Here is a 26,664-nt window from a genome sequence, read left to right on the forward strand (position 1 = left end):
ATTTTTCATTTAATAATATTAAATGTACACTACTTAATTATTATTTTTTTGATTCTATTTATAAAATAAAAAGATATATTAATTTTAATTTTATTTATAGAACACTTTACTGTTTTTTATATTCATTTTTACCTTTCTTCCTTTATTAAATATTAAAAAAATTTAAAATTAATTTTCTTTATCTTAATTAGGTAGTAGAGGTGGAAACTCATTCAATTTTAAGATAAAATTAATAAAGTTTAAAATTTTTTTAATCTTAATAAAATATGTTGAAAATGATTTAAAAATAGAATTAGAAGAAGTAAATAAAAAGAGAAAGGATAACATTAAGACAAATTTAGTTAATAAAATATTAAATTTTTTTAAAACGGAGGTAATATTAAAAAAAAAATATCCTCATATAAGAAAGTCATGGCCGTCATGCAACCAACGAAACTATTAAGACATTTCTATAAGGGAAAAAAGAAAAGGAGAAGAAAAAAATTGTAGGCTAAAGGGAACCTATCCTAGGAAACGAGCCGAAAAACGTAAGGACGCCCATGCCCTATATCGAAACGTGATGTTTAATGAACGGGCCTACCTCGTTTTTTCAGCACGTGGTGAACACGCCCCAATATTGTTCCACTACTTCACCCACCCTCATCCCCGTATGCCCATTCAACAGGTTTGCACGGATAAAAAATCCTTCTTCGCAGCAATCTGCGATCCCGTTAGTATATAAATACACATGACAATTCACTCTCTTCAGTCGCATGCATGGTGAAGCCATTAATGGCGTCCGCTAATGCTGCAACCATGAGCGATCAGTGTTTCAGGTACAAAGGAGTGAGAAAGCGAAAATGGGGGAAATGGGTATCTGAAATCAGACTTCCCAACAGCCGACAACGCATTTGGCTGGGATCTTACGATTCTGCAGAGAAGGCTGCTCGGGCCTTCGATGCTGCACTCTTATGTCTTCGTGGTGGTCGTGCCAATTTCAACTTCCCTGACACTCCTTTCCTCTTTCATCTTCCTGATGATCACCGATCTCTCACCCCTCACCAGATTCAGCTTCTTGCTTCTTCCTTCGCCAAACAGCTGCCCCACGAGTCGCCGGCGGAGCCACCCCATGAAGAACCTTTGTCTGCAGAATTTCAGTCGAGTCCTGTATCGGTGTCGGGGACAGGTTCTAGTACCTGTACTTCTTCGTCTAGTTCCTGTACGCAAGTAGAAGTGGACCATGGTGATGCCAGGACCATAGATTGGTCGTTTTTGAATTCGCTGGACTCTAATGGCCTTGGTGCCACCGACGACTGTGGACTCTATTCTGAGTTGGATTACTTCCAGCTTGGTGAGTCGTCCGATTTATATCTCATGCCCCCAGCCGTGCCTTTCGACTACAATGCCCAGGAAAATCAATACGAGGATGCTTATTCTCACCATTCATTCCTTTGGAACTTCGGATACGAGTGTTCGTAGCTTGCTTTGCACACACAAAACGCATATATCTCCCTTATGAACAATACATATATATACACACACACACACACACTTTGCTGAGGTGGCTGAAACTCTTAAATCAGAGTTTATGCAATGCAGAAAAAATATTTCTAGTCAGTATATATTATCGTGTATATTAGTGCAATGGTAGCGTCTCTATTATATTTATAGATATATAGACGTTGCTCCGTAATAAGAAGTTAGTGTTGATTGTGTTCATATGTATGCTTTTTTCAAGTCTGGTGGCAATATATCTTCAACGAGTGACATTGAGCAATTCATCTTTTGAACAAATCCAAATCAAATAGAAGTGGCATTCATCATGTTACCAATAGGGCATATAATAATATCTAATATATATATATATATATATATCAATTATAATTCTGCAATCATGCCTATTAAATGTATGTGATCAACTTGACAGCCTCTTTCCAGACTAATTAAGATTTTTTAAACAATTTACCTGTACTTATTCAATACTATCAGTTTATAATTGGAAAAATGATAAGTAAGAAACTTGTAAGCATATCAATGTCAAATTAAAAACTTTAATACTGAAACATGGTAAAAGAAGCATTAAAATTTGGGAACATTAATGTTAAAAAGTCATAATTTGACATAAATGTTTTTACAAAGTTCTTATTTATCATTCTCCCTTCATAATTTTAACAATTACATATCTATTGGCCAAAAAAAAAATTACACATCTAAATGTTATATAATCAATCCAAAGAATCGCTAGAGAGGAGGGAATCAATGAACTGTCAAAATCATCAAATATAATCTTTATATTATGATTGTTTTATAACTTTTTTTTACTTTTATAATGACTATATAAAGAGATGTGGATACGAAGAGTTTAGAAATTTGTTTTCCATTGGGAGTTGTTGTTCAGTTAAATAATATGCTACATGATATGTCTTTGACATATTTAATTGCAAGTTGCATGGCTACCACTTCTAGTGAGGTTGAGGAAATAAAACCAATTTTGCCTGGGTGGAGGATGGTTGTGTAGGCTGTTATGGTTCATAATTTCTTTACTGTATTAATTCTCACATGCAAAAATTGTGAGGGAAGAGGATCTATAAAATATAAGGAAAAGTTCCAGCATGGATTCTAACAAATCATAGTCTTTTTAAAAACTGGTTAGATTTTAACTGAATTTGCGCGTTTTTGACCAGTTATAGTACTTGACCCCCTTTTTTTTATTTGTCTGGTCATTTTCCAGACTGGACTTGATAAAGATACACTGGCTCAATCCTGATTTCCAAACCAGGATTATTTCAAGCTCAAGCATTATCAAGTCTGTTTTCCCCACGCTGCCCAACACAGTCATAATCCTATGCGGGCGTTAATGAAGAAGAGCAAGATGTATGGAATTGTACAATCATTAAACATTGGTTTAAGATTTTGTAATATACTAACGTAGGAGATTTCATAATTCCAACGGGTACGATGTTGTCAACAAATCATGATAACAGGAGGGAAATCATTTCATTTGCAGATTCTGGCCCCTCATTATTCACACTCGGTATGATTGTGTCAGGAGATACCAGTTTGACAAACTCTCTCAGTTCTGTAAAGCTGCAATGCTCACTGTACGGCACTTCGTATCTAATCAATCAGCAGCAATAATCTCTAGTCAGTCAAAACCAAGAAAAATAAAGCCCAACTTGTTCTCTTGTAATGAGCTACGAACTAAATGGATGGTTGGGGCAACAAATTTAAAGAGATCAGAAGATCTATTAACTCCATTGCTCCTCTATGCAGATTTGAAATTGTTATTTGTTGACAATGTAAACTAATAAAATACTTTTATTATTATTTACTGCTGCTCATTTGTCCTCTTTCTATTCATCAGTGAACTTCCAATTTTTTCATTGTTCGATTATATAAAATTTCAAGTGCCCCATGGATAAGCACATTTTCCCTTTAGAAGTTAAATAAAGCAGTGTAAAAAAGAAAAAAGGAAAAGGAAAAGGAAAAGGAAAAGGAAAAGAAACAATAGAAAGGAGACTTTGCGGCAAATAAAGCGTCACCTTATAATGGTACCCTGCTGCCACCTCCTCCCTGGAGACTTCTTTTTACCTTTGCCGAATGTCCAACCCGTGGGAGAGAAAGCCACAATAAGACTGAAGCGATCCTGATAAAAAAAACAAGCGTAAGACTTAAACCACAACTTCGACTTCAGCCTTCAAGAGAAAATTAGCTTTCGTTGTATTAGTGCCTAGCAGCTATACTGCTTGGCAACCCTGCAAAGTTATTTGCACTTTGCAGCCAAGATATTCAATGACGAAGATGGAAACAGACCGAATATTGGCTTAGTGTAAGAGTATGTATTCAAAAACATACAGCGAATTGCATAATAAAACAGACACCCAGATAAGTACGCTAGAACAAAAAGAAGCTCTCACCGCATAGTGACTTGAAACGTGCTTGAGCCTTTTGAAACTTGCAAGCGTCCACATAGGGGCAACATGAATGTTGCTCTCATGTTCATTTGAAGTAAACCCCTGCATGTCTTCCTCCTCAAATCCCAGACATTTCAAAAGCCTCAACTTTGCTGCATTCACGTATACCTTTTTACGAAGCACCCGAGCAACCTCCAAGAATAGCCTTTCTTTCCCTAAGGGGGTAAAAAGAAAAAGAAAAACGCATTTCAAGTCTTTATGTTTTTCCACTTTATTCTTGCTGGTGGCACAATCTATTAATCCCAGATAAAGAAAAACCAACATTTAAGAATTAACTACCAAACTGCAACTTATGTCAAACAGCTATGCAACAGCAAAAATTACTGATGTGAAGTATGTAGTGTTGAGTGGTAAACCCTACCAATTGTATAGCTCCCAATCAGAAACAGAGTCCGAGGATTAAAAGTCTCTGCCTGAATGGCATCAATAACAAATTGTGTCACAGCCTCTTGCTTGGGAAAGTCATACTGCAATGAAACAGCATGAGATACAAAATGATTAGTGTTTATATTTCACACATCGAGAGCAGAGATGTAAACAAACAACGTGAATGAAACATTAAATATAGAACTATTGAATGACTAAATATGGAAAATTGACCTTGGTCTAATTTAAAGAACACATTTAATTTCATAAATAAGATTCTAATTAAGATTCAGGAAAAGTTATCTTAAACCAAATTCATTTCAATTTGACAGACACTACCTAAGGAAGCTAGAGTACGCTGCCTCTTTCCACAATCAATCGGCCAAGTTATATGAAAGAGAAGATTCCACTATTCGGATATAGAATTACCTGTGGGTTACAGTAAGTTGTATCAAGAATTAATGTATGAATAGGACACATCTGCAGGAAAGGACTGGATGCTATTTCTTGACTGAAACGAAAGTCCCCTGTATGGAGCACAGCCTAAATGCACGTACAATTTCTAGTCAATGAAAAAGATAATAATGGGGCAACAAGCAAACAATAAGTTCACCAGGAAGTCAATCCAGGCCAGACCTTACCACTGGGAGGTTGAAAGAGTATGATTACGGAACCCGGACAGTGATTGGCATCCAAAAAAGTCACATCAATACCAGCTATATTACTTTTTTCATTTAGAGGTATAACGTGTAATTTCTCAAACGGAATCCCAATGTTCATATTTACAAGTCTAGCCGTAATGGAGGAGCAGTAGATCTTTCCACGATTGAAGGACTTGGTGAGCCCTTGATAATCTGCATACACAAACGTGGAGCAACAGCCAGGGCGTAAAATGGATTGACGAGATTGACAAGACGTAGCTCTTCGGGGAGCTTAGGAGGGTAGAAGCTCAACACAAGGAACTCCCTGTTCATTCTTTTTCTGCAATCTCAAATCAGGAACATGCAACTACAATGACAAGGGATCTCAACCTCCATAATTTGTTTTCCTCACTGGGGGAATGGGTGCCAGTAGATGCAAGAGTTGGGAGTAAACATATTGCACACATAAAAGTACCCAACAGTCGTACTTCAATGTTTCAGAGAAGCCTGAAAAACTACGATGACTTTGTTCATACAAAATAAATGTCCGTCTTGGTGCAGTAACCACCTCATGAACACATATTCCACCAATATGCATACACCATACTAGTTCTAGCAAAGTCTAGTACGATGTGAATCTAACACACCAAAGCCACTATTGTGCTAGCCTATTCGATGGATATCTGTGCCAAATATTATTAGAAAATCTGTCTCTATAGTGGGAAAAAAGACCTAAGACCCAAAACTAAAATTTCAGAATATGATTAAGATCTATGTTAAAAATACATTGTTATTGAAAAAAAGGAACTACTAAACTGATGGTGAATGCTAACAAATTTAGTCAGAAACTAACATATAGAGAAAATTACATGGAAATGGAAGGCTGCAATGGAAAATTTATAGATGACAAGTGAACATGAATGCTAACAAGCAGAAGCAAACTTACGGTCCAAGTGGAAGTGTGTAAGAAACCAATGACTACAATCTCCTCTTAGATATTTGAAAGCGTCCTGTAAATATCCAAATGTAATTGCAAGGCACTCAGAACCACATCATGGAATTGCAGGGAAAAGCCTAGCATTTTAAAGGAAAATCAGAAGTTCCAGATTCAAACACTCAATCCTAGATATTTGTCTATGAATTCATACTATGTTCTCTTTTTTATCCTTTACTTGTCTCTTTTGATTCGGATGCTTGCATTAGTCAACAGTGTTTCCCGTCCTCTGAATCAGCAATAATTCAGAGCGGAAGGGTGCAGAATTATAAAAGCACAATATGATTGACATGTATGCTCAGAATACTACTTTAGTTTTTAAGTTGTCAGCCCCATGGTTAATGAGCATTTGCTTGACAGTAAACGACAAATGCATTGCCATATGCCATAATGGAAAACTCCCCATTTTCAGGCAGTCAAACAAAAAATAAGTTGAAGCTCCGTTTTCAGTCACCATATATCTGAAGTCCTAAAGGCTTGCACCAAGGAAATAGACAGTAAGATAAAACAAACACATGCTTATCGTTTAGAGTGCTATCCAGTATTTACCACCCGGAAAGGCGTTCCTGGTATGCAACACCATGAGGGAATATCGAAAGACTTTCTATTTGTTGATGGCCTTTTCGCCTTAAGCTTACGACCTGAATCAGAACTGTTGCCTTTTATTCCATGCTGCTCACCAGGAATGGCAGTAACTTTCTTCCTATTGGTAACAGAGCCTGGAAAATAATCAGTAATTAATTTGTTTGCAGCTGCTTTGCTGATTTCATCAACTTTTCTTTCCGATTGATCATTATGCAATTTAACTCTCTGGGTTTTAATCCTCCTAGGCTCTACAAGGCCTTCATCTTGTTTTTCATTAGAAGAGTCAATTCCTTTTCTAAGTTCGCACAGAGCATGCACAATTTTTTTCCTGGGGCCAAGTGCTGTAATGCCCATGCTCAAGAGATCCTTCAGATATAGAAACAAAAGAGAGAGATAGTCAAGTCATTAAACATAGTTGGACAAGAAAAGTAGCTAAAAACAGAACAATAGAAAGTGGTAAAGTTGTGTTTCATCCCACTTCTTTCAGGAGACAGAAAAATCCAAAGTGAATGATTTCTAATACCAGACATATTTTTAGGCTTCCAACGGAAATTTGCCAATGAGTACTGCCTTAATGTCAATATAAGACAATTTACAAGCAAATTGCATGTCTCAAGGAGTTGGACAGCAAAAGATTGAGCTTTCTACCTGGAGTGTGGAGGGAGAAAGAAAAATTGTTTCTTTCTCTGAAGGATATTGGTCGCAATTTGTGTGATTCTCTCAAGTCTCAAGTAAAATTACAATTTCTCATCGGCAAGAAGATTTATGAATATAATACAATATTGGAATACTATTTTCTCAGAAAACAAAGTGAAATCAACTTTTGCAACACATAATACTCCCAAAAGATAGCACATACACATAAACTCAAGGAATATGTGTAACAAGTGATGAAAATAAACTGATGGTACGAGATCACGCTACAAAACATAAGCTCACCTCTTCTGTCAACCACTGTAAAGTGTCCCAGTCAACTTCTTCCTTTACGAAAACACCTTCATATTTTGATAAACCCATATTATGTAGCCAATCAACAACAGGAGAGGAAGTGGCAGCCTTTGGCAAGAGTTGAGGACCCATCTCATCCTCCGGAAGGGTAATCTGCATGAGATTACTGTGGCATTAGCCCGCGATAGTTTAGATAATTTTTGCTATAGTACCGTGGCACTGTTACTCATCACATGACTATGCAGCCAAATAAAGTACTACCTCCATCCCAAATTATAAGACAACTTTAGAGGAATTTTGCTATCCCAAAATGAAAGAAAATTCTAGAAAAATAAGATTTCATTAATGATTCTTTTTCAATATTATCCTTCAAATTAGAGAGAGAATTGAAATAATCTTGTAGTGCAATGATTAAGTGTGTAAAAATATTTTTTAAAATATAATATTTTGTTTTGAAAAATAAGTTTGTAAAGTATCGTTGTGTTTTATTGGTATTTGTAATCTTGTTTCAAATTGTCTCATAATCTGTAACAGATTGCTCCTGGGAAGCTTTTGAGCCCTAAGAGAAGATATATTGCAAAACTATATACTCCTCACTGTCCTCAGTCGATGGAAGGCAATACCAGACCACACAAAATTGCAAGAAGATTACACAGTGAATTGTTATCGGATATTGAAACTGGTTAATAATCTAGTTCTGCGATAATGTAATCCACCATAGCTCTAAATAGTAATTGCCATCGATGAATGGTGGAGAATAAAGGAAATGCGTGGCAAAAAATAAGGAACTTACATCTTGAGCTTTACTTTCCCCTTCGTCGATACAATCATTGGTATGGATATTTTGCTGCTCGTCGGTCAAGTCGGAAATGTCAATGCCACAGAGAGGACATTGAATCAATCCTCCAACGCTATTAGCATGTAAACCATCCCGTTCATGGTGAGGAAACGCCACAGCCGCAGAGCCATCAACTTTGTCTAATTCAGAACCAAAATTCAGCAACAGATCGAGCTCCGAAGCAGCCTTAAAATCGTTGTTCACATTTGCATTCAAAGATTTTCCATGTCCACCGTTGAAGCTTTCCCTTCGAGATGCCAACAACTTTGATTCTATTGAATTGCGAAAGTAACCCTCCTTTAATTTCCATTTATTCTCGTCATCGGGTTCAGAAGAACAAGCCCAACACCCGTCGGAGACTGAATCTTCTGCCCAGTCTTCTGGTTCAGGGTCGGCCTCGTTTTGGCCGCAATCTATTGTTGACGGAACGAAATCGAAACCGCACTTTTCATCGCGTCTACAAACCCCTTTATCGAGTAAAGGAGTATCGCAAGCGAAACTCAATGTATCATCGCTTTCGCGAGTGGTTTTGTGTTTAACGGACGACGAATTTCCCTCGAAGTCAGAATTTAGAAAGGGCAAAGGGGCCTCATTTTCCTTACCGAGGTAGCTGGAAGAAACAGAGCATCTGGGCCTCTTGGGTTGGGGGTGATTAAGACGGGAAGGATTGAGGGGTCCTTGGGAGCAAAAGGAGCTGTGGGAAACTGTAGTCTGGGTAAGGGGGACCTGGAAATCATCAATGTCGTCGTCCAACAGCGAGAAGATGGGAGAGTCAAGCTGAGATTGGAGAGCAGGATCCAGCCGAGCCTGCCTCTGGCTGCGATCCAAATTGAAGACGGAGCTCATCGTGTGGCGACTGTCTAGAGGGATCGAACGCCTTGAACTTGAACTCTGGAAGAGCGAAGCCCTTTACAAATTTTCATGACGGTGCACTTGAAAATGGAGGGAAAGGAAAACATCTTTCGTGCGGGAAAATAAAATTATAAAATTAATATACAGTTTTAAAATTTAAAAATGCTAAGACGTATTTTTTATAAATTTTTGTTTTGCAGTAAATTTTTCATTTTCATATTCTATATTCATAAAAATGTCAATCCCATTGGTGCAATCAACTTTTTTATTAGTATTTTTTTTTATTAGCCCTTCCAAAAGGTATTATATATTGATTCGCATCCTCATCATAGATGTACACTAATCAACTTACTTTTGAGAACATCTCATAATTACAATTGCGATTTGCACAATATAATTTAAGAAAGGATGAGACGGGTATTCGTGTTGAGTTTAAAGGATGAGTCAAAGTAGTCTCCCAACAAAATCTGTAATTATGCTATCGTCAATGAGTAAAAATCAACGAAAGGTGTATTCCAAATCTCTACTTCCAATTTTTTTCCGTGCAAGCACTTATGAATCTTTCTGGCTTCATTTCTATTGCATATTATTTACTTGGCTTATTCTCGCTCTAATAATATCATGATAGACAAGTTTTCTAAGTCTATGTGTTACTTTACGTCATCCAATGCTACTGTGTTTTGCCTAAAATTTTGATAATTGAGACCATTTCTTTATTTTGAGGATTTTTCAGTCTTTTGTAACGTTACACTTTCACTTGCATCCACGGCATGTTTTGATTGCAAATGGGAATGAGCACGGCCCTCAACTCATTCTACTTCCATTATGTGTTTTTCCTTGTTGCGACAGTGAACGAGTGACTTGTACCATAGCTTCCTGGCTTGACTGTTTAAACGCATTTTTTGTGAATGCACAATATTTATAATTTTTGTTTTGAACGAAAAAAATATTCTGAAAATTTTCAAGAAAGGATCACTGTAGAGAGTTTATTTTAAATCAGGACTAAATAATCATGAAATTACATTGCAGGATCACAAGATCAAAGGACCAAGTTGAAATTTTATTTTGAAAGAGAATTACCAAAAGATCTTTCATTTATTTTTTAAAAAAAAAAATCCTCCAGCAACGGCACTGCTGATGTTTAAGGAAAAAAAGAAAGGAAAATATTCAAGCGTGACCGGGAAATGCCATGGTTAAAAAGGGAAAGAAAGAAAATAGCAACAAGTGACCAAGGGAATCTCACCACTCAAAATGGACTTTTTTACCAATATATTGCAGCCACTAAAATAAATTACCCAGATGTTGCAACGTAAATAATACTTACCAAAATACTACACTAAAATGTGAGATTGTGCATAAATCGTTCAAGTCAATGAAGATTTTAAAGTCAAAAAATATTTTTTTATTCAATGAATTCAGATTTTTTAATTAATGCAACATTTTATTCATTTTTTAAAATCTCTACAATGGTATTAAAAACATGAACAAAGATGGATTCAACGTATTATTAATGATATTGAATATGGGATAAGTTTTCCACCTTCTTTCATTTGTACCATCTTTTTTTTTTTTCTTTAAAAAAAAGTGTCATGGTCTAAAATGTTAATGTTTATTTTAGCCTGTAGATAAGTTATACAAGCTAATGATTAATTCTCGTTGAAAATGTTTTTATTGCATTGATTATCGAGATGGAGTTACTCAAAATTGACACAACATTTTACTTACAATTGAAAAACAACGATTTAACATAGACCCTCAGCCTACTCTATCAAGAGATAAGTTGCCTCATCCACAAATTCTTTGAGATAAACTGAGTAAGCGACATGGTGGCTACTTATCTATCCAACCACTAATTGAAAAAAAAATGTAGGGGAATAGGAGCCTTAAAATTTCAGTCAATTTTATTACATGCTAGCCTTATTACTATCACTAGCCCATTTCACCTCTTCCAATCCCACTTAATTTGAGTCTCGTTGCATGTCACTATTGTCATCATTCACTTTCAACTCACACATTCCTATTCAATTTGGATCATTCATTTCTCTATTTAATTATCACACACTATTCTCGGTTAAATATAACACTTTTATTTTCGAACATGGTAGCATCACCCTTTGATAGTAGATTTCTTTAGTTGAATTACTCTAATTTGATTTAAGTAAGTTGATTATATAAATAAATGAAACACTTAAATCTTAAAAAGAGATGAACATGTAACCAAGACGGCTACAACGTATGAGAACGAAAACAATAAGTGATATTAGAAGTTAATATTTGTGAAGTAAATTAATTTTCACTATTCATTCATATAACTCATTCGTTATTAATTTTTACAAACCTAATAATCATTTATTTATTGTTGATAATTTTTAATTTAATACACCTTATAATAATTCTTTTATCATACCAGTAACAATTATTTACTCATCATTTCATTCAAATGATATATAAACACTTAAACAAATGATTTGTTTATTAGTTGAAGAAGGTGAAAAACTTATTACTAGCATCATACTAATACGCTTGATCAATCCTGGAGTGTATATTTAATACCATTGTAGAGATTTTTAAAAGTTAATAAAATATCACATCAATATAAAAAATTGAAATCGGTTTCCTTTTATTGAATAAAAAATAATTTTTAATTTTAAAATTATTCTTAACTTGAACAATTTTTGGTGCAGCATTTGATAAATACTTCTCACGTCGCAATATCTAAGTAATTTCTTTTGGTGTCTAGAGTATACAGTTAAAAAACCCCTCAAAATGTCTTTTATTTTTCCTGTGGCGATTGACGGCTTCGTTGACTGTCTCCCCCCCCCCCCCCCCAGTCTCCGTCCATTACTTTCGAGTCACACAACCTTACAATGACCACGAAGTCACTCAATCGAAGCTAGCTGTGCCGGTATGGTCTCTTTATGTTTTTTATTTATAAGTCCGAGCCCTCTCATCTTAAAGGATCTTTTGGATTATATACACGTCAATGTTTCAGTAAGTCTACTTAAAAATCGGAAGCTAAGAAGGTAGATCTAAGAAATATAGCGATCTGAAAATCACCAGTGATTTTGCCTTCAAAGCTTTGATTTTGAAAGTAGGCGAAGTGGGAAGGGCCTGGCTAGGAAAGGGACTTCAGCATTCGTGGCTCAGAACACGAGGGACAACTAAATTGCCGACTGCTTTCATACTCTTCCATGTTTCCATCTTTCACTGTGAAAGTGTGGTCCTGTTACTTATCTCCACACTCTCTTGGACTGTATAAACTTGATAAAGACGCAACTCTTTACAGGAAGAATTTTTATGACACCGCAATAGAATGAGAAACAGAGCGTGTCTCGTGACATATGTAGGAGCAAAGTCGACTATTGGATTAGCAAGAAAGGTTTATCAGCCCCATGGCACAGCTTAATAGAATAGAGAACACAGCCAAATAGGAAATTTCCCGAGTTCTTCTTGGACCGTGTGAGCAAGGATTGGCTTCTTCACAAAGCAGAACAATGAAATTTCAATGACGAAAGGGACGCCAAACCATCTTCTTGGCTCAAATTATTATGATCACAGCCTATATTAGACCCTAAGCAAGCTATCACATCAGGTTTGGCATAGCCCGTATTTATAGTTCTTGACAAGTCCTTGGATAATGATAATCCACTTGAACCATTAAGCATAAGTTCATTGCTCGCAATTGCCGTTTAGAATTTTCACTGTTTGACAGAACCGATTTGTTAGCTTAATCTGCAGTTCTGCACAAATCGCCATGTTTTTTTAAGTTGTAAATGTGGAAGTCAATGCCTTGAGTGAATTGCAGCAAACTTGTGGGAACAAGCAGTATGTTGTTCGACTAATTAGATAGTGATTATCATTCAGTATAATTTTTCTTATGCTAACGAAGTTTGGATCGTCATCACAAACGGAAATTCCTCACACTGTGAAATTGCTTTTTTGTTTTTTGTTTCCCCTTGTTACTCTAACGTGCTCGAGAGTTTTGGCTCTTCTTCGTACAGGGGAAAATTTATCCCTCCATTTTAAAAGCTTTTTTCTCTTAAAAAAATTAGAATGAAGAAAAGAAGAGAGTACCGGAAAGGTTCCACTTGTCCTGACAAATTTGAAATTACTCTGCAGCAGCCAAGTATGATTCAATTCAAATCAAGCATTCATCAGACCACCATGAACCTGACCGAGTCGGCCCTTGCTGAACCACTCACCAGACCCTGGTTAGCTTAGCTCCATAGTCCCAGAAATCGTGGTAGTGGTGCCATGAAATCGTGGTAGTGGTGCCATTAGATTGCGCTCACTTTAAGAATTCACTCCAAAGTGGAAACTTTCGAAACCCTTGGCTCTCGCCAACTTTCAATTTCATTGCGGTGTGGACTTGCGACTCACCAGCCTTAATGCCTTTTACGGTGAAGCTCACGCTCTCACATGCGTTGCAAAAGCAGAGATATAAAGTAGTAAAAGTTACCAAAGAAGCAGTCTTCCGCGTACATACACAGAAAACTCAGCGTCAGAGCACACCATTCAAAAAAATTCGCTTTTCTAATGTCTTTTACCATGTACAAACCTAGCAACTTCAAAATCCATTCTTTGTCTCCAAGTCTTTGAATTATTACCAGTACATACTTATTCGCTGTTTCGTTCTTTCACCCTTTCACTCAAGATTCTATTCAGCCCTTCCTTACTGTCTCTTTCTCTGTCCTTTTTCGTTTTCGGGATGTTTTGATTACATTATGTGATCCTGCGTTTGTTCAACCATTTCTGTATTCTCCTCAAGAAAAATTTCCCGCCTAATGATGTATTTAATTATCAAAGCTTTTAATCTGTTTACGAATGATCGGTACCTCGGTTCATGATTTCTATTTTTTCCCGAATTTAAATTTATATCGATTTCGTTGTGTTGATTATCTTTTTCGTTTCAATTCTGCTGCGGCGTAATTAAAAATTTCACCATTTTAGTGGCGGTTATGGGCGGCGGTAGAGTTGAGGTTGTAAGTAGCAAGGGATGCTCTGGACTGTTTTCACCTTCGTTGCCTTTAGTCAGGGGTTTGCATCTGCAACCTTTGGAGCCAATGACTCCTGTTTCATCTTTTCACGGTTCTGAACCCATGGAAGGGCGATCAAGTGCTCCTTTTGCTGGGCTCGTTATATGCGTAACTGGTCTATCTAAAGGTATGTTTGTTTTCTAACATCTATGCTTCCTATTTGTCTATTGCTTTTCCTGTCTTGATATCTCGATGGCTCTATGCACTCAATTCCCCCCCCCTCTTGGGATACTGTTTCAGTTAGAAGAATGTAGGAGTCAGTGACTCTGTAGTCATTAGCAAAAATCGGAGCATGTTTTTACTTTCTGTCATTTTTTTATTGAATGAGAGAACTATATTCTCACTGTCCCTCTCTTTTCCTGTTGATTCATGGCAGAGGAGATGAAAAAGGATATTGTTAATTGACAAGATATAAAGATGGGAGAAAAATCTTAATTTCTTTCATTCGTATGAATACGTCTTTTTATACACATTAGGAGCCTCTAGTATTAATGACAGAATAATTTAATCAGTATTACAAATCCCTACAATCAAGCTAATGCCAATTATGAGTTGTTCACATCAAAATTGGAATATTCTCTAGCAATCCCCCCAAGCTGGAGCATAGATGCTAATCATGCCTAACTTTTTACAAATATAATCAACTCAAGGTATATTCTGTACTTCAGTTAAAATGCCCCTGGTTGATCTTCAGTCTTGACATAACCTGTGGAGATGATATTTCTTGAATCTGTTCTTGAACATGAAGGCAGAATTTAAGCTATGAACTAGAGTAAGTTAGGAAGACTTTGAGGGGGCAGATACAGGTGAATTGATGCTATCACTATCTACCTTATATGTTTGTGGTTTAATTTCTTCAGTTTTCTTTGTTTAAATTGCATAAACACGTGAGTAGTAGTCAAGAAGTAGAGAGGAGTCTATTCATGGTTATCTCAATAGTTGATGATATATGTTCAGCATGTCATGGCATGGCATCTTATGCTCTCTTACTATTTTGTTGCTTTTTGCATAAAGACCTGCATATAAAAAAGAGATCAAGAGGGTCTACTTGAGTTGCTAGTTCATATTTTCCATCACATCTCTGAGAGAGAGAAAGAGAGAGAAGTCAAAAAATTATTCTTTGTTGTGATGTTCTCTGGATTTTGTTGTGACAGAAGCAAGGAAACAGGTCATGGAGGCAACGGAGAGATTAGGTGGCCAATATAGTCCCCATTTGCATCCTCAATGCACCCATTTGGTGGTTCAGATATCCTTTCTTCTTTGTGAAATTATATGAATTTTCTTACATAATGATGGCATTATTATTTAGGAGTGACAAAACCCCTCCCAGGGCCTCAGTTGCTACTTTGCTTAAATTTGTTTGTTCTGTGTTTAGAAATATCTGATTATCTTATGCTTTGAGCTCATCTTTTATGGTCTCTTGCCTTCATCTATCCTCAGCACTGATGTTCCTCCGGTATTCTTTGTTTCCTGATTGATCCAATCCTGGCATGAAATCCTTAACACTTGTTACAGCTTTGCTGGGCGTAAGTTTGAGCATGCACTGAAGCATGGTGCAAGAAATGGTCTTTTTATTGTCACACTGGGTTGGTTTGTTGATAGTGTTAGAAAAAATGGTCAGTAGAGTTCATTTTGTATTCTGCTGTGTAATTTTTTCTTTTTAAAAAAATTGGTTGACTCCTATGGTAAATATATTTGTACGCAATCCCTGCTCTATGGTACTGAGCAACAACAGAACTTTATCCAAATTTTCATATGTTCATCATTTTTTACCTCAGGTAGAAGTTGGCGGAGTTGAGATGAATGTATCTGGTGCTCAAAGAGTCAGTTTTTTTCCCCCAAAAAAAAGCCCCAAACACTTTCATTACAATCAATGGTGTCTTGACACCATTACTCATACAGGGGATAAGTCTATGGTTATTTTGATACATTAAGAGTTTTGTTGTATTTTATTTTAATTGTAAATTTGAGGATTTCATTATTTTTTTGGTAGTGACCTTTTTTTTTTGGGCCATGGGTAATGATATGTTCAATAACAATTATCTTTATGGTAACATTTTGTTTTGCTTGACCTGAATATTTTGGTTCCTAATTTTGAAGAATGATAACTTTTTTTCTTGCAATTTTTTCATAGATGTCACTAACCAAATCATATTGATTTTGTGAGGAGGCTTTGAGAATTTAATTGATACATGTCAGTAATCCTTATGACCTGATTTTTTTTTTCATCTGCCGCAGTGAGGTTGATTGAATCACTTTATAGTGTGAACAATTTTGGCAATAACAATACGAATTGGGATGATTATAAACTGCTCTCTGGGCATACAAATGAAAATTCTTGTCTTCCTGTAAGTCTCCACGAAACCAAGCAAAATGACAGAGTTGAAGAATTTCAAAGATTTTCTGGGTGTGAGTCTGGAAAGAATGTGGATTTGCTCTTATCCGGTTGCTCTATTTATGTTGATCCAGGCATCTCACCTGAATTGCGGAATAAGGTAAACATATGTGCTATAACAAAAATATTTGCATTCTTTTGAAATTCTCGTGTGTGCAGTTGTCATAGTACTAGGTACATGTGAACAAGTCAGTTTTTATTGGATTGACTTTGCTGCTTGAATTATGATAGTTTATGATTTCAGTGCTCTAGGTTAATTGATTCAGATGCTTTGCATGTTTGATAGGTTGTCGAGACTGCTTCCAGAGAAGGTGCCAGTTTGATGGAACGGTGGTTTGTTGGTTGTAATGCTAGTCATGTAGTCACTGAAGGGACATCGATTCAAAGATATCTTGGATATTCTAGCAACTTCATTACAGTAAGATCTGCAAATTTATCCTTTTTATTTGAACATTGAACCATTATTGTGGGGCATAAAACTTTCTGATGCCTCAGACTCTGTGGTTGTCCCAATATATGGCTTATCTAACAGTATGGACAGCATTATTGTGTTATTGTACAGTATAGATGTCTCTATCTTATTATTCATATTCACAATGAAACTCTTGATGCATGATGTCTCAGCCACTGTGGATTCTAAAAACAGCTAAGGAGAAACAAGTACAAAGGCTTGTTCACATGTCTGCTGATTTGGCAAGGCAAGTGGGTTTGATGCTTGAGGACATTCATACTGGCACTACAAGGGAGGTAATTTGTTGCTCTTTACCTCTTATTAGTTTAAATATCATATTGTTTTATTTTTTATAACATTTCATAGCATAGTGCAAAATTTCATTAATTTGGGAATGTAACGTTTGACTAATTCTTTGCCATGCTCAACTTCAGGTAACTCTTTTCGAAATAGGTGTATAGTGTTGGTATGGATGTGACTTTTAATACTGAAAATAAATTAGTTATCAATTCCATCTAGGTGACTGATACCAAAATTAAACGATATTGTGGTAGAACTAAGAATTAGGAAATATTACATTTTTGCATCATCTGTAGTGCTACATATTGAGGTTGATAGACTATTGAGCATTTGGCTTCAAGAAGAGTGTGACATGTCTTAGGCCCAAAAATTCATGATAAGTAAATTGTTGTGTAAAATTTTTATGATTGACCTTATGATGGTTTGATATTAGGCTACCTAGAGTACCATGCCAATCTCCACTAAACTCTTTTCTGTCTGTTAACGATATTGGCAGAAAGCAATTTACCATTTATAACACATTGGTCACAGTCGAGCTTTCAGGACCTGTAAAGATGTAGGAAGTGGAATCACTAATTGAGGATTATACTTGAGGTCAATGACTCCAGAGTCGTTGAGGATAATTCTGCTTTGTGTATCAGCCACTTCATTGACGCAAACTCTAGGCTTAATACGTATTGAAATGTCACATTAATTGTACTTTTTTCTTAATGCTGGTACTAAATGTAGTAGATTTATTTTCTCTTTAAATTGTCAACCCACTAATTTTATTTAATCATTCTGTAATTGATAATGCCCTGAAGCCTATGCTTTTCCCAATTCTGCAGAAATTTGACATGTATTTTTCTGACATATTAGGAATCACTTAAGCACGATCTCCCTGAAGATATTCAGGCCGTTAAAAGTAAAGGAAGTTACAGAGAAAGACAACAAATTGTGAACTCTGCAAAAATAGGTGTCAGAAATCGCCGTGGTCGTCAAATGCAGGCAAGTCTTCCATAACTTGTTTCTTTTCTGAGGGTTTTGACATTAACACTTACCAGTAAGATAATGCAACTTCAATTTTATCTGCTACCCAGTTACACACCATGTAATTTGATTCACTTCTATAGTTTAGTAAAAACAGAGTTGGTTCTTGATGGAATGGATTTCAGGGTGACAAACCTTCAGCCCCGAATTGGAAGATTTAATTCCCAGCATTGTCTCATTTTTTGTTTTGTTTTGTTTAAGAAAGCATTCATAGCAATGTTTTTCCTTCAAAGCTTGATGCATTTATCTGATCTGGATCCTTAGGCGTTCAAAAGTATGTCTGGACGAAGTGCTATTGTTAGAACATCTGATTGCTAGTGATAATTTGTTTAGAACACCAACTGACTGCGTTTGTGAGTAAATTGTGGGAGGAAGTTCATATTCTTCTGCAGCATGTATACTCTTTCTCTGTTGGTTGGTCAGAGTTAGCAGAAGGTATTGGGCTTTGGGAGATTCTGGCTTATTTTTTAATAATATTAGAGTTTTCCTTCTTCCAGACTTGTCAGACTCCAATGCGTCCTATAACACCTAACAACCTTCTGGATTCTATCTGCTGGTCAATATCTGAGCCAACTTCAACAGCCTCCATTTACACCGACTCTCTTAGTGAAGATCCTAATGAAACTCATTTTTCAACCTTTTGTGATTCCAAAGGGGCCGTCAAAGATTCAGAAGCTTCATTTTCAAACTCCACTCGACCTCTAACAGAAAGGTTGTTGACTCTATCCCTTGTTTTCTCTTATTCAGTTAAGATGACAAGTAAATGAGATCTGCCCTTCTTTTCCCAAGTTCATTGTAACAAAAATGTCTTATAGTATGCAGTGCAAAATAAGTCTATCATACATGCTGTTCCTGTTTTTATATTCATAAGTTGAAGTTTGACTTACCATAGCACTGGCCTGTTTTTTGGGGGGTCAACTGACAGCTGCCCTCCTGTAAAAGTATTAAAGAATTAAGGTTTTAAAAAAAATATATATTGGAGGAGCCATTGTTTCGCCATATCTCATGAATTCGGTGTCTTTTGCAGTGAGAAATCTGAACTGATATTTAAAAACCACTTTCTTACCATTCTCTTTCCGATTGATCGATTCACTGAGATGGGTCCTTCGTCAAGAACATTTTTCAGCCACAACGGCTTTACATGCCTACAGGTGTTGGATCGTATCTATGCATTTTATCAGGTACAAGGTTTATTCTTTTGGGATTTTGCTTGCCCTCCTGGGTTTTATTATTACTGAAGCGTTCATTGAAGATAATTTGCACGCTCTTGTTTCCTACCAATTACAAACCTTCTATTGAATAGAAATATACTTGAGTGGATTTGGGTCGTAACTCACTTGCATGCATATGTGGTCAAAACAAATGAGTGGATCTTTTATGGTTCTTTCCCTCTTCTTCTTCTTCTTCTTTTTTCCCTCTCTTCCCCCCTTTCCCCTTCTCACATCTTAGAAAATTTGAAGCTTATTCTACTGTTCCAACAAGCTAAATACTCGAGCTAGAACCTGTTATAAGAAAAAACACTTGAGCTAGAACCTGTTCTATAGGAAGACCTTTTCAATTTAATTCAGTATGTTTCTTATGGACTTTGTGGCTCCTTTTATTCCCTCATCGATCTGAGTGGTTGTGAGGTGTTATATGCTGTGGTAGGAGAATCTGTCAGCCCATGAAATAGAAGCTGCAATTCATACTGATTCAAGACATGCTGATGGGCTTCGATCAGTGTACTCCAGTAAAGAAACAGCAGAACGTGGGTTTTTGATGTTCAAAAGGATTGATTTCTTGGGTAGTCGTACAAGTTTTGAAATGTTGAAACGTGTGGCTGGGGACAACAACTCTAATGTCTACGAACTATTGCTCAGGGCCTAATACCATTCAACTCCAACTTGGACTTTTATTGCCAACATATAACTTTTGAATAGTGCCTTCTGCAGCGCATGCATGTTAGTTTTGATGGATTTTCAAGTGAACAGGAGACTGGTACCGTTGGATATAAATGTATTTGAGCGAATAAATCAATTCAATCAAAAGGAAAACAGCGAGAGTGAAGGAAAAGAACGTAGAGCATTCCTGGTGACAGGTTACCAGACTAATAGTCCAACACGACGATGCTCGAACATGTAAAGGAGAGTCGTATTTGTTTCCCAACACCTTTCTGATACATGTAGAAGCAGTAAGAATGAATTTGAATTTGAATTTCAATATGTATAAAGTTCGAAAAAATAGTTGTATTGTTCATGGCTTATGAATAATTTAATTTATTTTTTTAAAAGTTCTATTACATGCACAGAGAATCAGAATGTACGTGGTATTTCAAATTATATATATCGTGTACTGCGGTGACCTTAACCAGGCTTCAAACTTCAACATGGTATATTCCGTTTGGCATGTCAATCAGCATATTATATAAAATTCATAGCATCCTATTTACAAGTTGTGAACAGAAGTTATATCATACTTGGCAAAATGTTTTAGTCAATGTTACCAAAAGGTTAAAAAAAAAAATGCCCAATCAATGATTCCTTAGACATATGTGAATATTTTAAAATTGAAGCTTAAAAATATAAAATATTTTTAATTTTACAATATGCAATCATTGTGTTTTTTTTTAATATCTCTATTAAATCAATTATTTTATTTTATTTTAAAATAAAATATTTTATTAAATAAGACTAAACATGAAAAAAATAAAATTAATTTGATAAAAAATAATTACTTTATTAAAGAAAAATATTCAATTAAACCATGCTATACATTTCTTAAAAGAGGGAGTACATGTTAACAACTGCAAGCTGCAATTGCTGATAGCCTTCTGGACGGAAAATATGCATTATTTTGGTCAACTGGCGACCAACATAAATTATGCAGAGGGGACAGCAATTCTTTACCAACCAACAGTATTTAAGGTAGGGTGTGCACTGAAAATTAGAAAAGTGAATTGTTCTATCGTGTAATTGAATTCTATCAGTTACATCTGAATCAATAAGAAACAAAAAAAGGGATTTGAAAAAAGCATGAAAAAAAAAAGGAAATTAGGGTACAAAATTAACAGAAGGAAAACGATCACATGACATGCATTGACGTGTAGTCCCTGCTGACTAATGTAACCAGATGCCGTGGTTAAGCCTTAATGATACACTTCTGCTACTAAAAACTTGTCTTTCCCTTCTAACATTTCCACGTTCCTTTTCTCTACTCTGAACCCTTTTTTTTTTTTTTTTGCCTCCCCTTTTTCTTCATGCTCGGACATCGCCATTACTTCCCAATGTACAGATACAAGAATGACTACAATGTCTACGACTTCATGGATTTTTACTGTGTCAAAAACTTGTATACCTCACTTTCATTTTTGTTCAATATATCACTACTCGAAGCAGGCCTGGCTGTGGTTCCTTGTACTCTAGACCCTCTTCTTCAAGTAGATAACGCTGTACAGCTACTGGAAGTCTTGCAGGAGTGCGGGAACCCCGGGTATGATGACCGGTACCAACACATATATAAACCTGCAAGCGCTGATCGGCAGCTCTGGCAGTGCTCCTTAGCACATTCAATTCATGTTTTAGCACATGAATGGCTTCATTTACATGTAGTCCATGTAGGTCTATCATTCTTTCATGTCCTCTTCCGTTGCCCTGCATCTCTGGAGAAACTGGATTCCTGAACATTCAACATTTTTGCAGGTCAGACAGAACCCATCCCTTAAAATAACACCCTGGTGATGCGGAACACTCTAGTTCAAACAATGATTATGCACTTTTATCCATGAAGTCATTCCAGAAAGTATCCATTCAGCAGATTGTACAAGCTGCGTGAGGTGGGGAACAGGGAAAAAAGAGCAACAGAAGTGTAGCAGCACATGTTCTTGAAAGCCGCTGTCAGTACTCAGTATAATAAAATTTATTGACAGTAGAAAGAAACAAAAGGTAAAGGTATGTTTGAATGGAAAACTTTAAAAGGGTAGAGCCAACTTGTCAAAAGATAACCATCATACCAATTTATATACAGCTTGTGAGGGAGCAGCAAAAGGTGTATCCACAAGGCCCTAGACAAGTTCTTTATTTCAACCAAAAGAAAAGAGAGCCAAGTGAGAGCACTCGAGAATGACAAACCTCTGCCGATAAATAGATTCTTGAGCTTTTCCATGAGCTGCTTTCATGTGCATGCTGTGCAGCTGCCCTTTAACACTCAGTTCCTTTGCTAAGGCTTTATTTCCTATGAGGTATGCTTGCCGTGCCTGATTTTAAATCATCACTAATTAGCTAAAATTACAAAAACATCTGTCAGACAAATCCTCCAATTGACAGTTGCAGAAAATTCTCTAGTTGCATATGAAAGAAAACTCAAGAACAGACGGTTCTGACAGGAACGCGCCTGCCTTTCAGCAATTGTTCCTTGACTTTCTAGTTCTGTTGTTTGATAATCATACAACAGCTTTGACAGTAAACCTACCCTCACTTTAGTTCTTATTCCGACTTGATTGCCCAAAAAAAAATAATGAAAATTGAATAATACCATTGACTTACTCAATGGAGGGAAAGATGGGAGAGAAATTTGGGGAATGTGTCAATACAAGCGACCCAAGAAGATCATAGGCAAAAGCATCACATCATATGACATCATACACTGCCATCTAAATCCACATTAGAATTTGAGACCCACCTGCTCAAAATATGTATTACGCAATCGTGCATGATCACGAGCCTCCTCCCGCAGCTCAGAATACATATTTGCTGCCATCCAATTTATGATCAAATGTAGAGTGTAAAAGGAATTCATTGCAGAATAGAAGCATAGAACATAAATATTTACCAACTGCATCACCGGTTTCAAGCCAAACCGGAGCTGCTCGAGCTGAACCACGGTTTGTCAACCTATCACCAAAATTCGCTCTTCCCTGACCACCATTATATGCATGAGCTAGAGCATGAGAACTTCTACTAGAGCCAATAGCAGCATCACCAGAACCATTTTTGTCATACTTCCATATACCAGAATCCTGGGAAGCCAATTTCCTCACAGTAGAAGCAAAATCGATGGCACCTCTAGATGGAATTGAAGAGCTAGACTTAAAAAGAAGCATGTCTTTGTCAGATGATCCATAAAGATTGCCGCTTTGTTGAACATTATCTGCAGCATATTTAACAGTAGTGTGACCATCAGGTGAAGTAAGTGCAGGGAAGTCCATTGCACTCAGATTGGGAGCTGAAACCGTCTTTGAATTCAGATTCTGATTGAAATTGCCATCAACTTGAAGCTACAAAGTCAAATTATATTGATAAGTTCTTGCCAAAAGAATATCAATGAAATCAATGCAATGAAAATGGCAAGGACATCCACAGAAAGAATCAAACGTAGGGATGGTTGCATAACTTGATCACCCACCACGAAACAATGACATAGAACACACCAAGAGAGAGAGAACCATTGGTAACACGAAGCACAGAACCAAGTTGTGGAGAGGATTGGTCAAAACTGATATTTAGAATTGAAAACAAGAAATAAGAGAGTGCCTAAAATCATGTCTGAGTCATCTCACTTTACAGGAAGTTAGCTCTTCCTGGCCCAAAATTAGTTGTTGCTCTACGAGGTTACAATCCATCCCATGAACCTTAATGTTGCACCTACTATATTACAAGCATGCATTTCCAACTAAAAATTGCAAGCCAATGCAAGAAGACAGAGGTCGCGCTTGAAAATATAATTAAAAAACAATAAGTATATTTTCAAAGTTCATCAAATAAGAAGAGGCTCATGAGAAAACCCAATCAGACCCAAATTCAGTTACCAGTTACCACTAAAAGGTCAGTCTTACCTCCAACTGAGTGAGCATCTCAATGGTCAGATTTAAATCACATCCATTAGCAAAGTAAACTTCTGCAAGGCTTTCTGAAGCAAAACCAGGGAATTGAGCAGCCAAAAGTTCCAAAGGGTTCATATCAGTATCATCCACTATAGCTTGCTCACTCAAAAGATCATTGAAGAATCCATGTCCAGAGTTATCATCATAAGTAAGACCCTCTCGACCACTGCCAAAATGCCGGTTGGTACTCCCAATTTGCATATCCCAAGGCTTTGTCAATGTGTTCAGAAAATTTGCTGAAGACGGGTCCTCCCTATAGGCTGAATTGGAAAGTCTTAATTTATCAGCAAAGTTACTACCACTAAGGTGAAATTGAGACAATTCCTGCTGCTCATTTAATAGATATCTACTCCCATTAGAAGGAGGTAACCTTGGCACTTCATGGTCATCGTTTATAGACAAGCCTGCTAAAGAGAGATTGTTAAGACCTTGGGGTTCATCCCCTCCCATGACCTTGAAGTCAGGGGTGATGTCATCAGGGAGCTGACAACGCCAGTATTGGTGGACCTCATCATCAGAATTATTTGAAATGGATGACTCTGATCGATCTAAAACTGCTTTCCCAAGAGCTCCAGCAGCATTAAACCTTGTTGAAGCATCTATTGAGCTAGAACTTCCAGATGGCAATGATCTGAGGGCAAAAGGAACAAATTCCGCAGCATTTGGATTCAAAGCAGTCACCTTGTTAGGGGAGCTTAGTTTTGTGTCTGATTGGGATCCTTTCTGGATTAAGCTCATCATTAACTAAAATATGAACAAAATTACAACAACATAGATAGAATCTAAACAGTAACGGCACAGGTCCAGTAAGCTTCAACCAAACCCTGCAAAATAGTTCAATTTGATCACACTCATCAATCAACCAGGCTTCCATGAGAAAAGGGGAAGAGAACAATTCCAGCACAAGTTTTTTTTTGAGTGTATACTAGACAAGCAAATTTAATTTCAGTTGCAACAATCATAAAAAGGTCCGCCACGTTGACAAAATAGCATAGAAGCGGAGGATACAAAAAGACGCAAAGTTAGGTTGATTATGGCAGCAATCAACTGTAGATTAGATTTCAATACTGTAACTCGTTAGACGTTGTAAACTGTGAGTTAATTTGGACAAAAGGCGCACCACAGATGAGTTGCACACAATTTTTAGTAAAACGAATACACAAAAAGCTTTCGAAAACAATGACCAATTCTAGAACCAGACAAGACTACAGGACACGATGAAAACCCTAAAAAAAATCTGCATGATTGAAAATCTTCAAAGCAGGATTCTTTTTTCCAATATGAATTAAACAATAACGGGATTTCTTGTATGGTACAGAGAAAAGCCGTTGAAACCGAAATGATATCCAGAAAATTCAACCTCAAATTCCACAAACATCTAACAAATAAAAACACTACAGATTCGAACCAAGAAGGACAAAAATAGCAATCAGTTAAAGCAGGAGCACAACAACACACAACCTTTCAATACCAAAGCCGTAAACTTCAAGAGATCTTGCATAATTCAACGCCAAATAATATTTGACAAAACAAATGAAAGAAACCCGGTAAAAGTAATCAAACGGAATAAAAGCCCAGAATTGAAGAAAAATTGAGCAGGGAAAGCGAAAGATCTAAAATACATGAAGGTATACCTTTCCGAATCAAATCAAATGGATCCATCTGCAGAATTGCTTGAGATCAGGGGGTGCGAGAGGGAGAGGGGATGAGATAAAGTGAAGCTGGTTCACTTCTTATTTTTTGTTGGAAATCGAGCTACGAACTCTCTCTCCAGTATAATTATCTCAGTTTATCAGGGCCTGCTAGTCGTCTCTGTTTCTCTTTCCTCCCTCCTCTTTCCTTTTTCTCTTTCTCTTGGTTTTTGGTGGAAACCCTCTTAAGCCTGCGCCACCCCCACCACCACAAAAATACTAAACGAGACACCCAACTTTCGCCACTCGATTTGACCTCTCTCTGAATCCCCCTCTCTCTCTCTACAATTTTCTCTCTCTATCGGTATCTTGAGTTTCACCCTCTAACTGTACAGTACTTATAATTAATTATTCTTTATGATTGGGATTTGGGAAGAAAAATGCCACCCCTCCACAAAGCTTTATCTTTTCTTAAATATCACATTTTGTGTTTTTTATTATTTTGTTCCTATTATTATTAGAGTATTATATTATATTTTTCCTCCGGCTGCGGCTTGACCTTTCGATAAAAAAAATTGAAGATCCAGACTCTAAGCCCAAAATGCTACCAACCGAACCTGGGGTTGGCCGCGACAAAAACAAACAAACTGGGGTTAACTATTGGATAAGATGCGAGTGCATTTAATTACGGTTTAAAATTTTTTATATAAAAAAATATGAAGAGAGTTTTATGAATATTAAATTTCATAAAATTTTAAATAAATTATAATATTTTACAACATATAAAT

At 36.5% G+C, this 26,664-nt stretch overlaps 4 protein-coding genes across 10 annotated transcripts; 2 read left to right on the plus strand and 2 right to left on the minus strand.

Moving 5' to 3' along the window:
• The first annotated feature begins 724 nt into the window (after positions 1 to 724).
• Positions 725 to 1,698, plus strand: LOC129318518 (ethylene-responsive transcription factor ERF017-like). The gene has a single exon (XM_054963339.1). It carries the CDS (start codon positions 757 to 759, stop codon positions 1,456 to 1,458), a length of 702 nt encoding a protein of 233 aa, XP_054819314.1. The 5' UTR covers positions 725 to 756; the 3' UTR covers positions 1,459 to 1,698.
• A 1,154-nt stretch (positions 1,699 to 2,852) lies between these two features.
• On the minus strand, positions 2,853 to 9,260 carry LOC129318516 (uncharacterized). Its single transcript, XM_054963338.1, has 10 exons — positions 8,281 to 9,260; positions 7,479 to 7,640; positions 6,504 to 6,905; positions 5,907 to 5,970; positions 4,956 to 5,173; positions 4,749 to 4,862; positions 4,315 to 4,420; positions 3,897 to 4,108; positions 3,522 to 3,625; positions 2,853 to 3,096 (listed from the first exon to the last, which is right to left on the minus strand). The coding sequence occupies exons 1-10, from the start codon at positions 9,169 to 9,171 to the stop codon at positions 2,952 to 2,954; spliced, it is 2,418 nt and encodes an 805-aa protein (XP_054819313.1). The 5' UTR covers positions 9,172 to 9,260; the 3' UTR covers positions 2,853 to 2,951.
• A 3,273-nt stretch (positions 9,261 to 12,533) lies between these two features.
• Positions 12,534 to 20,663, plus strand: LOC129318227 (uncharacterized). 6 transcript variants are annotated; one of them, XM_054962885.1, is made up of 11 exons: positions 12,534 to 12,769; positions 14,128 to 14,340; positions 15,368 to 15,459; positions 15,727 to 15,829; positions 16,452 to 16,708; positions 16,895 to 17,026; positions 17,233 to 17,355; positions 18,218 to 18,346; positions 18,886 to 19,100; positions 19,416 to 19,569; positions 20,036 to 20,663. In XM_054962885.1, the coding sequence occupies exons 2-11, from the start codon at positions 14,136 to 14,138 to the stop codon at positions 20,252 to 20,254; spliced, it is 1,629 nt and encodes a 542-aa protein (XP_054818860.1). In that variant the 5' UTR covers positions 12,534 to 12,769; positions 14,128 to 14,135; the 3' UTR covers positions 20,255 to 20,663. The 6 variants fall into 6 exon arrangements, with proteins under 6 accessions (XP_054818860.1, XP_054818855.1, XP_054818857.1 ...); XM_054962880.1 differs by lacking the exon at positions 12,534 to 12,769 and adding an exon at positions 12,987 to 13,002; XM_054962882.1 differs by lacking the exon at positions 12,534 to 12,769 and adding an exon at positions 13,258 to 13,388.
• Positions 20,664 to 21,310: 647 nt separating this feature from the next.
• LOC129318169 (polyadenylate-binding protein-interacting protein 7) lies at positions 21,311 to 26,238 on the minus strand. 2 transcript variants are annotated; one of them, XM_054962789.1, is made up of 6 exons: positions 25,880 to 26,232; positions 24,198 to 25,069; positions 23,195 to 23,639; positions 23,045 to 23,115; positions 22,495 to 22,619; positions 21,311 to 22,042 (listed from the first exon to the last, which is right to left on the minus strand). In XM_054962789.1, the coding sequence occupies exons 2-6, from the start codon at positions 24,984 to 24,986 to the stop codon at positions 21,739 to 21,741; spliced, it is 1,734 nt and encodes a 577-aa protein (XP_054818764.1). In that variant the 5' UTR covers positions 24,987 to 25,069; positions 25,880 to 26,232; the 3' UTR covers positions 21,311 to 21,738. The 2 variants fall into 2 exon arrangements, 1 of the variants encoding a protein (XP_054818764.1); XR_008595180.1 differs by having other exon boundaries at positions 21,985 to 22,042; positions 22,377 to 22,619; positions 25,880 to 26,238.
• Positions 26,239 to 26,664: the final 426 nt, after the last annotated feature.

This window comes from Prosopis cineraria, unplaced genomic scaffold (genome assembly GCF_029017545.1).
Source record: "Prosopis cineraria cultivar Desert tree isolate PC_DT_omini unplaced genomic scaffold, ASM2901754v1 PC8, whole genome shotgun sequence".
In the NCBI taxonomy this organism is placed as follows: Eukaryota; Viridiplantae; Streptophyta; class Magnoliopsida; order Fabales; family Fabaceae; genus Prosopis; species Prosopis cineraria.

What these genes read in the sequence shown, in the direction of transcription:
- LOC129318169 (XM_054962789.1), bottom strand. Translation starts at nt 24,986, where the DNA reads ATGATGAGCTTAATCCAGAAAGGATCCCAATCAGACACAAAACTAAGC. An exon ending in AGATGCTCACTCAGTTGGAG is followed by an intron (nt 23,640 to 24,197) that starts GTAAGACTGACC and finishes TTGACTTTGTAG; the next exon opens with CTTCAAGTTGATGGCAATTT. An exon ending in TGAAACCGGTGATGCAGTTG is followed by an intron (nt 23,116 to 23,194) that starts GTAAATATTTAT and finishes ATTGGATGGCAG; the next exon opens with CAAATATGTATTCTGAGCTG.
- LOC129318227 (XM_054962880.1), top strand. An exon ending in ACTCGACCTCTAACAGAAAG is followed by an intron (nt 19,101 to 19,415) that starts GTTGTTGACTCT and finishes TGTCTTTTGCAG; the next exon opens with TGAGAAATCTGAACTGATAT. An exon ending in GTATCTATGCATTTTATCAG is followed by an intron (nt 19,570 to 20,035) that starts GTACAAGGTTTA and finishes ATGCTGTGGTAG; the next exon opens with GAGAATCTGTCAGCCCATGA.
- LOC129318516 (XM_054963338.1), bottom strand. Translation starts at nt 9,171, where the DNA reads ATGAGCTCCGTCTTCAATTTGGATCGCAGCCAGAGGCAGGCTCGGCTG. An exon ending in GGGAAAGTAAAGCTCAAGAT is followed by an intron (nt 7,641 to 8,280) that starts GTAAGTTCCTTA and finishes AATCTCATGCAG; the next exon opens with ATTACCCTTCCGGAGGATGA. An exon ending in GATTGGGAGCTATACAATTG is followed by an intron (nt 4,109 to 4,314) that starts GTAGGGTTTACC and finishes TTACCCCCTTAG; the next exon opens with GGAAAGAAAGGCTATTCTTG.
- LOC129318518 (XM_054963339.1), top strand. Translation starts at nt 757, where the DNA reads ATGGTGAAGCCATTAATGGCGTCCGCTAATGCTGCAACCATGAGCGAT.